We start from the raw sequence: 13,191 nt of genomic DNA on the forward strand, positions 1-13,191 counted from the left end.
CAGTCTCATTCAGACACAGAACACCCTGAACATGAGTGGCTCCAACAGGTGAGTTCACCTGCCAGATGTGTGTTTCTAACAGGTGAGTTCACTTGACAGATGTGTGTGTTTTTAACAGGTGAGTTCACCTGCCAGATGTGTGTGTTTTTAACAGGTGAGTTCACCTGCCAGATGTGTGTGTTTTCTAACATGTTTCAAACAAAAGAGGTCTCCTTGGAGATGTGTAGTTCTGACAGAGGAACTCACCAGCAAAGGTGTGTTTGGAACAGATGAGATGTGTGTGTTTGCATCATGTGAGCTCACCTGACCAATGTGTGGTTCTATGAAACCATAGAATGTGTTGCTCTACTTACCAAACAATCTGTGTTAGTAACAGGTGAGGTCACCTGGCAGGGTTGGGTGTCATTAACAGGTGAGGTCAGTTGGCAGATGAAGGGGAGTTGCTCCTGGCAGCAGGCGTCCTGCCACAGGTACTTCTGCTGGTCCTGGTCCTGGTCTCCCCCCTCCTGCACCAGCTGGCCGCAGTGGAAGCTGCAGGGGTTGCGGGGGAAGCTGGTGTTCCAGCGATCGTAGTCCCCCACGGCTGCTCCCCCGCTCCACTCCCAGGGGGCCTGGGGGTTGATCATGCAGCGCTCCAGGCCCACCCAGGCCTTCTCCACGCAGCCCCTGCGGTGAGCCACCTTCATCAGCAGCTCCTCCACCAGGAACTGGGTGCAGTTGTCCAGGATGTGCACCAGCCTGGAGCCCCTCTCAGCACAGTGGTGCAGGGCTCCAACCCAGGACATCGGCTCTGGGACAAACACCAGGTCATCTGCAGGGACACACAATACACACACACACACACAATACACACACACACACAGAGTATCAGCCCAGGACATCTGCCCTGCATTCCAGCTAGTGTGTTTAATGCAAAAAAAACTCTAATAGATGTCTATGGGATTAGTGTAAAGCTTAATATGTAATGCTAATAGAGGTGTATGAAATGATAGTGTATGGGGTGATTAGCTATGTGAATCTAATATGTAATATTAATAGAGATGTATGTGGTGATTAGCTACGTGAAGCTAATATGTAATATTAATAGAGATGTGAGATGTATGGGGTGAAAATCCCTGTTTTTTCTAGAAATGGAGGTGTAGCGTCTTTCATGAAATATGAAGTGTTGCCTGTAAAGTTTCCGGGAAGTGACCTAGTGAGACCTGGCAAGACTGCCACCTAGTGATAAACCCACGAAAATGGCTTGGGTTTGACTTGACGTCACGGGCATGCGTCACTGATTCGACCCAAAGCGGCAACCATCAAAAGCCGAGTTATGATGAAATGCCCAGATTGTGCGTTTTCATGAGTTTTCGATCGTCATCTATTTCAGTTCTACTCATCATAGAGTTCCCAAAATCGCAAATAAGGTGTGTTAGATTGTCTATTTTCGTAATTTTTAAAAAAGCTAAAAATGCAATATTGCGCTTTTGGCACTCAACGTATGCAAACAAAAAATGCAATGTTGTGTTTTTGGCACTCAAAGTGTTAATAGAGTTGTATGGAGTGATGTGAAGCTAATACAGTATGTAATATTAATAGAGATGTATGGGGTGATTAGCTACGTGAAGCTAATATGTAATATTAATAGAGATGTATGGGGTGATTAGCTATGTGAAGCTAACATGTTATTAATAGAGATGTATGGGGTGATTAGCTATGTGAAGCTAATATGTAATATTAATAGAGATGAATGGGGTGTTTAGCTATGTGAAGCATATGAGGTTCCTCCACAGTTTCAAATGGAAGAACCTCCAAAAGTTCCTCATGGGTCTAACAGCTTCAACAGTGTGGGCTGCGTACAGAGACAGATCATTACTGAATGTGACAAAAAAATGTTACAGGCTTGAAATCACGTACAATTACTGACTGCATCTTTAATAGAGATGACTGCACTGACTGCATCTTTAATAGAGATGGGGTGATTAGCTATGTGAAGCTAATACTAATAGAGATGTATAGGGTGATTAGCTATGTGAAGCTATATATAATATTAATAGAGATGAATGGGGTAATTAGCTATGTGAAGTTAATTATTACTGATGAGGTGAACTCACGCAGGGTGTAGTTGGAGATTGGCTGGCAGGTGGGACAGCAGAGAGAGGATTCTGTGAAGATAAACACAAACACTTTAATATTAGGAGATACGTGTGTGAAAAAGACACACAGACCTCAGAATTAGAGCATACATTAAAAATGATAGGTTTGCATTCAGCTGATGTGATTACTAGTGAGGATGTAAAAGAATTGTATGGGGTGATCAAATAGGTAAGTTAACTCAGAGTAAGTGGTACCAAATTCACAACACGCCACATGATTGACTGTGGAAGGGGCGGGATATGTGTAGACAACTGCCACATTGGTGTTACGAACTAACCCCATGTATTACAGTTTTTTTCAACTGCTTACACACTAAATCTTTACTTGTCACACAATTTTCTAAACATTTCCTCCAAACATCATAACCCGACACCAAATCTGCAAAACCATACACTAATTCTCAGTGTTTGACTCAGTTTTCAATTGACTAAAACACATTTTGCAAAACACCACACACAATTTTCTACCTAACACACAAAAATCTAACAGGAAGTAACTTGATTTCGTTCTCCAAACACAACCCATCAAAATGCTACACTAAATCACCAGTGCTTCACTCTTTCTCTTCACATGTGCAAACACTCTTTACTTTACTGAACACCATCCAATCATTGCCTTAGTATAGGTCTATGAATAGATATACTCTCTATATAGGTATAGACCCTTTTAATCTGCTCCTAGAGGATTTCCGGTTGAAATATTCAGAACCAATGCAGATACTTTGAAAATTACAGTAATTGGACTTTAGCTTACAGTAATGTTCTACAAAAAGTTCACTTTATGTAAAATTTGTCTTTTTACTCTATTTTTGTTTGTCCCCATGTTACAGTACCATTAGCTCAATACATTTTTCTGTGCCTCCAGAAATGCCTTAGGAACGCTTACTGTAGAATTGTTTGTTTCTGCAGTTGAAAGGGTCTATAGGCCTATGAATACATACTGTACACAACCCCCCCCCCCCTCCCACACACACACTTGTCTTTAGAAAAAAACAAAATCAGTGTTTTCAAAACTCCATGTACATCTGGTGGTCACTGTATTCTTCTTTGCCTTTTTTCTTGTTTGCTGTAAAATACTGTATTCACAACAGCAAATTATTTGGGAAAAATCACTATTTTTGGTTTCAATATTGCTTGCATTTTTACTGTGTATTTCAACTTCTCTTTGTTGATACCGTAACTTTCACTCTTGTATGGAAATACATATATAAAGCCTAAGACAGAAGAGCTTTAGGTTTTGAGCAACAGTGTGTACATGATGTATCCAAAATGTCATATTATGACAAAAGTGTTTGTAATGTGAGGCGAATGTTTGCTTTAAACATGTGTTTTTGACATTTTGAATGTTGTGTGTCATTTTGCTGGAGATTTGGGGCATTTTGCATTTTGTGTGAGCAGTTGTGGGTTTGTGGAGTTTTGAAAAATAGACACAGAGTTTTGAAAACGTGTGTAAACAATTGTAAAAAACTGTAATATGGTTCAACATAACGGAGGTTACAGCCCTCTCTGCCCTGCCACCCACTCCACTCCATTCTAATCACCTGTCACATGTCAACTAATTAACCACAGGCGTTATAAGTACTCTGTTTCCCCTAGCACTGCGCAAAGTATTCTTTCAGCTAAACATATTGAGCCTTGTTGGAAAACTTATTGTTAAAACCTTCTAGTACCGTATTTTCCAGACTATAAGTCACACTTTTTTCATAGTTTGGCTGGTCCTGCGACTCAGGTGCAACATATATATATATATATATATATTTATATATATGTTTTTTTCCTCTTCATGACACATTTTTTGACTGGTGCGACTTATACTCCGGTGCGACTTATAGTCCGGAAAATACGGTAGTATCTAGTCTCACTTGCCTACTCCATCTGTACCTATACCTATCTGCTATTTTCATTTGCTCGCAAAACTCCACAGATGGTCTACACAATGCCACAGGGTTATTGTAGTAATTGTGACAGTTAATATATAATTAATCTCCAGTGTGCGATGTATACTGCTCTTTTGACTTTATTATATAATTATTCATAATGGTCAGTAGTGGAATTGGAGGGTGAATTTTCAAAGATGTCTTCAAAGAATTTGTTGATAAAGGTCACTTTCTCTTATTTTGGATTTCTTAATCCTGCCTTTGTGAAATACCCATCAGCTACATGATCTCAAAGAGTGTTGTTGAAGGGGAGAATAAGGTGAAGCGATCCTATGATGTGGGGATGTCAAGAGTGAATGAGGAGCAGTGTCAGATAGACACGCTCCAGTTCCGTACAGAAGAACGTGTTTGCGTTGTTCCTTACTTGGGGGAAGACAGCAATAGGAGATGTTTAGGTACTTGAATGTGCCACTGCAGGGATCACCTCCAAAGTGTTCACTCTCGGCTTCCAGTGTGCATGTGCTGTTCCCCTCACATCTTTTCAGGAGACAAAAGGGGAAAATATGATTTGTTTTAGGAATTGGGTTCATTCGGCAGGGCAGTTTGTTCATTGGGCAGCCGTGGCCTACTAGTTCAAAAGAGTATATACACTTATACATATTTACAGACTAGAGAGTGGACTACAGTAAATGCTGTTTTGGATTCAGTTGCAGTACTTGTAGAGGGAGAGCAGATAGCTAACAAACGTTCAGAAAAAAGTCCTGTTGGCAAATTTGAGGAAAAGTCGGTAAAAGGGCTATTTCACACAATTTGAGGGTGCTGAAAATATTTTGTTTACCAAGCTCAATTTTGAGTTTTAAGCTTGCTAATTAGCATAATTAGCATAATTCACATACTTTTTGGTTTTGCCATCAGATATCATAGGAATTGCAAAAAATAAGGCATAATATACTCTTTATGTATCAGATATGTTGTAGGACAGGACAGGAATTACCCCAATGACCCTCAAGTAGCAAATGAAAATAAGGTAAAATTAAAATATAAATTGAAATAATAGCTAAAATTCAGTATGACGTTTAGAAGCAAAATAGATTCCTTGATAATAAATTGATAGAATAGTAGGTGACTGCTAATTCTTCTGTAGAAAGCACTTCTATAACTATTATGAACAGTTGTCAGTCTTTACAGAGGATTTACACTGTATTTTTTTTACTGTAAAGGCGACTGTGCTTGCCTAGTTAAAACATCTCACTGGTTCTCTTTCTTCAAATTCCAGCCATGCAAAAAATGGAAGAGTGTGCATGTTTGAGGGTTGCTGAAGAGTGCTATGGAGATTGCATTATTTACAAAATATTTAGACAAGATATTCTTTATATTGCAACAAAAAAAACATTCTCCAGTGCATCCTTACTGCATATGATGCTGAAAGGGAAGTGGACCTAGGACAAATCCTCAGCTATGAACTGATTAATGTCCCTGTACTGCAGCTATTGCAGATAGCGATGGTTATTTGTGAAGTGGAAATAAAGTCTATCCTCAATCAAGTGCTGTCTAGCAATGTGGAATGTCCAGGAGTGATCACTGCAGGAAAGTTTGTAAGAAACTTTTGTATTGTTATTTGGTATTTGTTATGTGGTAGCAAATGATGTTGACTACCAAAGAAATAGACCTAATGTAGGAATGCACACAGATATTGCAACAGATACGCTCAGGCCAATCCAAACTTTTCTCATCTGTTGTTTCTCGTTGGTGGAACACACTGCCAGTTCCTACAAGGGCAGGGTCATCCCTCTCCATTTTCAAAAAACTCCTAAAGACCCAGCTCTTTAGAGCAGTGTTTCTCAAACTTTTTCAGACCAAGGACCACTTAACCAATAAAAACAAAAACTCACGGACCACCTATCTAAAAAAAAAAAAGTAGATCTACTTCAGCAGTATATTACACAATAAGCCTACTCACTGAACCACCTTACTTATTGTCTTTGCATCTTGTTTATTGTGTCAGAGGATTCATGTGATTTAAACTGGCGTAGTTTACATAGGCAATGTTGCAAAACTGGATTTACATACAAGTTGCTTCAATATTGCAAACAACTCATCTATATTATATTTTACCACGTCTGCTCACGGACCACTTGGGACAGCTTGCGGACCACCAGTGGTCCCCGGACCACACTTTGAGAAACACTGCTTTAGAGAACATCACCTTTCATGGCACCACTTACAACAAGTCTTGCCGATCCTAGCACTTACCAGCCGTCTTGAACTGACACTCAACTGTTTAAAAACAGCACTCACTGATGCACTTATTCTTACTGTACTCTACCGTTTTAAATTGTCCTAAAATTGTTGAGAGAATTGTTTTACAACTTAACAGTTACCATGTTGTTAGTCGCTTTGGTTTAAAATGCGTCAGCCAAATGTAATGTAATGTAATAATGGTGTAGGCCTATCTGATTAAGACCCAAAGAGTGGTTGAAACATACTTATTAAATAACACTGGGAGCAAAGAAGACTATCTTCACTTTTTTCCCTTTGCAACTGTCAAAGAAATCCCATAAACACAGGAAGGCCTAGGGTATATCCTACATCAGATGGCCTAAAGATTAGGCTCTTCTGCATAGCATTAAGTGATTTGCATGCAGTAATTTGAACACTGACCTTGATCTAGCCTACTTTGGCTATTTAAAGGTAATTTATTGCCAAAACATCACACAATATAAATGAGCTATAACAAACAATAAAGGACTTAATCTCACACAAACTACTATTTTACTGACTACAAAAATAATAATTATGTACAGTAGGAAGTTTAGTTTAAAACCCAGAATTGACCAAAAGTGCACCAAATTCAACACAAATGACTCAATACACTTGGAGGAGGCCTGTGTCCTTTCTTTTCCAGATATTTTAGGATTTGGATATCATTTCAATATCGAGTATCAAGATATTTATGGCAGGTATCAAAGTCATAATTTTGGTATTGTGACAACACTATGACAGAGCCACTCTGTTTTCTAGATGTCGAGGATCGGAGGCTTTTCCACCAACAAGTGATGCTGCTCAATGGCATATTAGAAGAGCACATTATCAAGCTCTAGTATGGAGGCAAGCACACATACCAAACCCAGTGTTACTAGAAGTAAAATGTTTTTTACTTGTCAGTTGTTGCTGACGGTCAGTTGCTGCATTAGGCTTATTCCCGCTATTTAAGTTCATATGTACTGTAGGATATATTCTGAGTTGAAGGTTATCTGTGCAATTTGTTATTTTTGATGAAATGCATTACAGTTTTTTCTGAATGCTTAAAAACATTTTTTGTAACTATGGCTTTTTTTGCAAAACTCTACAGACAAATGGCAAAACCACTCACTGAGTTCGCAAAACTAAAAGCACAAACACTGCTTTGCACCCAGTTTGCAATTTTGTAACACACACTTTGCACAACTGTAGGCACAATGGCTATTACAGTTTTTTCTGATTGCTTAAGCACATTTTTTGTAACTATGGCTTTTTTTGCAAAACTCTACACACAAATGGCAAAACCTCTCACCCAAACAGCAAAACATTGTAGTTCTCTTGCAAAAGCTAACACACCTTGCTTACAGTTTTTTCTGATTGCTTAAGCACATTTTTTGTAACTATGGCTTTTTTTGCAAAACTCTACACACAAATGGCAAAACCTCTCACACAATCAGCAAAACATTGTAGTTCTCTTGCAAAAGCTAACACACCTTGCTTAACTCTTCACACCTTCGTAAAAATGGTGTTTTCGTATCTAACAGTAAACACAAGCCATCACAATAGTAAGCACACAATGTGCCAACAACACACTGATGGTATGAATAAAAAACACATCTGGCTTTTGCTTTCTTTGTGCACAAGGTAGACTATGTCAGTTTGAGGTCATACTTTTGTCATAGTTCTGTAAACATACAGGGATCCAAACTTCAAGTATTAGTGTTTATTTACACACATCAAAACAAACACAAGTGTGTTTTTCCAAGTCAAAACACAAAATAGCATTTCACTGAGACAAAACAAATCAGTCTACATCGGGTCGTCTCTCTCAAAATTCTGTCTACATCACATGCAATGTCCTAGTCCAAGGCACCGGGAAAAATATATTCTGGAATGACGTATCCAGGCCTGACATGACAATATCCCCACATGTAGACTGATTTTTTTGTCTGTAAAAGGGCTATTTCTTTCTCTTCTCACTCTTCCTGCTCACTCCATTGTACCCATTGTACATTACCTGTGGCTTATTTATAGTGCTTAGGCTGATTGCAAAGTGAACTAATTATCTAAAACAGTTTTCACATGAGAAAGTGTGCCAGAGAGTTGGCAAAATAGTGTAAATAATAGACATTGTGCCTACAGTTGTGCAAAGTGTGTGTTACAAAATTGCAAACTGAGTGCAAAGCAGTGTTTGTGCTTTTAGTTTTGCGAACTCAGTGAGTAGTTTTGCCATTTGTGTGTAGAGTTTTGCAAAAAAAGCCATAGTTACAAAAAATGTGTTTAAGCATTCAGAAAAAACTGTATTTACACTATTTTGCCAACTCTCTGGCACACTTTCTCATGTGAAAACTGTTTTAGATCATTAGTTCACTTTGCAATCAGCCTAAGCACTATAAATAAGCCACAGGTAATGTACAATGGGTACAATGGAGTGAGCAGGAAGAGTGAGAAGAGAATGAAATAGCCCTTTTACAGACAAAAAAACAGTCTACATGTGGGGATATTGTCATGTCAGGCCTGGATATGTAGCCGAGGTGTCAATACTGATTTTTCTGGGGAGACACTGTTACCACAAACACACCGGAGTCGGAGGGTAGCCTTTAGAAAAGATAGATATTTATTTTATTTTTTATTTTATTTTTTGGAGACAAGTCAACTCTTATTTAAAATACTCAGTCTATTCGTGATACAATCCACAATCCAAAGTATAGCAATGACGGGATGAGCGGCAATTGTGGCACTGCACAGTTCAAGTGGGTGGAGCAGGAGAGGCAATCAGAGCCGGCTGCGCACACACACGCTGGCTTGCAGGAGGGCAGGGGCGGGCCTTGCTTCGTGACTGACAGCTAGGGACGGGTGAGCCGCAGGCAGACACCAGACAGGCCAATAGCAAAGATCCGCTGACGAGAGAAGAGAAAGAGACAAATGGGAGTATAGGGCGCTGAATTCGACACATATGCAGCTCAGTGGATGAGACAATGTTCTCTGTCGGCAATTAATAGCTACACACAGGTGAGAGGATGCCACGCCAACAACAAAGGCCAAATAATATCAAAGTCCATCAAATCAGCACACGAGTGTAAGAGTCTATGAAGAATAGTCCAATAGCACACGAGAACAATAAAGTCCATCAAAGTATCACACAGAAGTAATCCATCACAACACAGCACACATGTGAATTACGATGCCGGAGAGTTCATTGAAAAATACACAGGGCTTTAAGTGTCCAGACTCAGCACTTTAACTAGGCGAGATAGGCTACGCGTTTGACGGCAATGAGTTGTGAACGGACATGAACCAAGACATATAGCCCAGCAGCAATCTAGGGACTGTTCGTTATTTATTGAAGGGGCCACCGGAGGAATTTTGAGTGCTTCAGTCAAAAATTGCATGACCCTCCCTTGCCTGCTAGAAATTGTTCAATGACCCTCCGACAGAATTGTTAAAGACATGACCCTCCCCTTGCCAATTGTCGCATGTCTTCCGCCCGCGCTGCTTTGCGCCACAGCCACACACTGTGATAACGTTCTTAAATCAATCTTTCGTGAGCTTGCATGCTACCAGTCCTTCCTTTTCAAATGTGTTGCGCCTGTTTGCACAATTTCACAAATAATCATATGTGATTAATAATATGACAAATAATCCCTGTGCATGGGGACCGAAACAATGCATGCCAACTTTTTCCGTGTTTATCACGTATTTTAACTTTCCCCCGCTGTCTTGCCGTAGAATAGGCTATCCCAGATTTTAATACTCTCATAACAACCCTGCCATCGGGCCTGTCTCTGTGTTGCCCTGTTGCTACCCCTTGCCCTTCCAACGAAACAGATGTCTTCAAATCATCGTTTTCCTTACTTGAATGTCATAAACATACAACTTTATGCAGCAGAATTACGCATAGGCTACTTGGAACATAACACATTTGACAAAGGACAGATGTATCGTAACACCCCCAATTATCACCACTTTTGTTCAGAAATTTTAAAACAACGATGTTTTTTAACACTTCAAAATAACATTTGCTAAATTAACCTTACATTTTTCAGTAGCCATAGGTGTGTAGATTTGAACATGGCACGGCACATGGACGGTTAGACCGAGAATTCTTGTCGTGAAATTAAAATTCCACTGGAGCTCCAAGCGGTTGTGTACACGCAGCCTTACAACACTGTTTACAGCTCTTTGAGTCACGGTAAAATGTCATTTTTGGTACATAGCTAATTTAGATACACCTATGGTGTGGGTGGTTGCGTCTCTTTAGGAGTCCGCTGTCTTGGTTTGTATAGAAATGGATATAAGTGACACGTACACGCAAGACGGTGGAAATACGGGACCGACGGTAGGGGGAGTTCCGATATGTTGCTAGTGACAAAATATTAACTTTCAGTGTTTTACGATGTCTTTGTCATGGGGAAGTGTTTTTCCCCATGTATTTATTCTAGGCTACTGTCAGTGACTGCCGTGAGAGAAGCGGGTTTCGTTCATGTCAGTGACTGACGCGAGAGAAGCGGTGTCTGTGTTGTGTTGCATTGCGTTGCGTTAATTTATTTTCATTGGGCATACCGTGCCGTGCCGTCCACAGCTCTTCAGTTCTGAATCTTGGAAGCTTGCAAGCTGAAGCTTGGCCTCACAGATGCGCTCGTGCCTTAGATCAGGGGTCCCCAACCTTTTACGTACCATGGACCGGTTTGATTCCCATTTTTTTTTCACGGACCGTGGGGGGGGGGGGGGTTCGGGAGTTCCATGTTCCATATGTGTTGTGCATGCATTACTTGAAAAGAACTAGCTCCAGTTATGTATGAACAGTGAAGGTAACGAACTCTTAAAAACGTGAAAAACGTGAACTTGAAGAAGTGAAAATGGAACAATATGAACAATGAAAATTTAACAACTTGAAGCTACATCTATCAAGTGTGAACATGCTTAACAAAATATGGGAACAAAACATGGGAACTAAACGTGCATTACGAATATAATCAGTGGGAGCCCTGTGCTTGTTTCCCTGCAACAAGACAGTGACACCCTCAGTGTGTTTGAAATGTCCAGTCGATTGCGCAATTTGGTTTTAGTTGCAGTCATTGCAGAAAACCCGGCCTCGCATAGATACGTGGTGGGAAATGGTAGCAACGTTTTCAGCGCTTTTACGGCTATCTCGGGATATTCTGCTTTGGTTTTCATCCAAAAACCCGCCAGAGAGGTTTCCTCATACACACTTTTAAGACCACCGTCATTTGCAATTTCGATCAACTGCTCTTCCTCCTGCGCTGACATGTTAGGACTATTCGGGATATTGACAAATGGGTTGCGGACCCACTCATTGGTTTGCCGTGGATCTTTGGAGGATGGGAAGTAGCCTAACGCTCAAACTCATTTGAAAGCGCAACAAGGTGATCGCGCACCAGCTGCAAGAGAAAGGGCCCTGCCTCAGTCTCTCCCAAAACCCCCACTACTGTTTGGAACATATCAAATACACCCCGTCCCCATTCGTCCCCACAAATCAAGCTTGGCTTTAAATGCAGCGACTTTATCTGCCAGTTTAAAGACAGTCGTCATTCTCCCCTGGAGTGACAGGTTGAGGTCATTAAGCAACCCGAATATGCCACATCAGTCCTCATCACTAAAATGTGCAGCTAACGGTGACTTTTTTTCTGTAAGAAATCTCTGCAGCGGCTCTCGCAACTTAAACACCCTGGCCAGTGTCTGCTAAAGATGCTTGTTTTTTATTGCTCATTCTAGCAGTTTAGCTAACTTCGTGTGACACTACCGTTCGCCAAGAACTGATCAAGTGAAGTGAGCTGACCTGAGGCTGCGCAGCGCTGAAGGCAATATGTAAAGTGTTGAAGGCGGGACAGACGTAAGAAAATAGACCTTGCAAAATGCAAACATGCGTGCAATCAAACAACTGCATATAGGCCTATGCCATGTAAAAACGTGACATTATTGTGAATTAAATTGAGTTTAGTTTGCATGCATTTTTTTGGGGACCGCTGCCTTAGATGGCAGGAAAAATCTTCAGCCTATTAACTGACCACCCGATTCACGTTGGCTGGGGGGGAAGGGGGGCCATTAGACATTTGTGACCAGTTAATCCGGCCCTGCCCCCGCCCCCCAACAAATCACACCTTCCCACCTCTGACAGCTTAAAAGAACTCACAGACCTATTCACAAACCTGCGGCATTTTGCCGTGTTTTGAAATCCTATGCAGCTTTCAATAGTGAGGAAGCAATTTTGCATTGTAGGCATAACTAACATGCAATAACGCCACCAACAACAACCAAAACTAGGCTAATCATTGTCAAAATGTAAATTAAATGTAACATTATTGTGCATCAAATTAAAATGTTCTCTTTTGCAAACGTAGGCATAGTAACAGAATAATTTGATAATGTTACAAAGATACTACATCAATCCGTATGTTTCATTAGGCTACTAGGCTATTTGTTTTGCCTTATTATTGATTCATTTAGGCTAGGCCTTTTTATTCAGGGGCCGTATTCACAAAGAATTTTAAGGCTAAAAGTAGCTCCTAACTGGCGAATTTAGGAGCCACTCCTAAAAATAATGGGCGTGTCACTCCTAACTTTAGGACTCCTAATTTTTTTCACAAAAAGTAATTCACGAAGCATTTTAGACCTAAAAGTATAGCACCTAAAAGTCTGGGACAGCTTAAAAGAATTCGAGAGGACTCCTAACTCACTAAGACCTATTCATAAACAGCTTTTTGTGGCATTTTACGCTGCGATGTTTTGAAATGCGCTATGCGGCAACAGGAGCTTCCAATCGCGAGGGAACAATTTTGCATTCATAAAAGGAATGCAATAACGCCACCAACAACAACCAAAACTACTCATTGTTAACATGTAAATTAAATGTAACATTTCATTGTGAATCAAATTAAAATGTTCTCTTTGCAAACGTAGCCTAGGCATATGGT

At 40.3% G+C, this 13,191-nt stretch overlaps 1 protein-coding gene across 1 annotated transcript in view; it reads right to left on the reverse strand.

Moving 5' to 3' along the window:
• LOC143099489 (uncharacterized) overlaps positions 1-13,191 on the reverse strand; it is a 31,096-nt gene that overhangs the window by 577 nt on the left and 17,328 nt on the right. The window contains exons 6-8 of the mRNA XM_076262454.1: positions 4,440-4,552; positions 2,097-2,147; positions 354-811 (exon numbers count right to left, since the gene is read on the reverse strand). Coding sequence (XP_076118569.1) covers positions 354-811; positions 2,097-2,147; positions 4,440-4,552 — 622 coding nt within the window. The remainder of the gene's footprint in view (positions 1-353; positions 812-2,096; positions 2,148-4,439; positions 4,553-13,191) is intronic.

The sequence above is a fragment of the Alosa pseudoharengus genome, unplaced genomic scaffold, assembly GCF_046254945.1.
Source record: "Alosa pseudoharengus isolate Yale_2024_CS ecotype anadromous, Long Island Sound unplaced genomic scaffold, YU_APseudo_1.1 YU_APseudo_1.1_scf_3, whole genome shotgun sequence".
NCBI lineage: Eukaryota > Metazoa > Chordata > Actinopteri > Clupeiformes > Clupeidae > Alosa > Alosa pseudoharengus.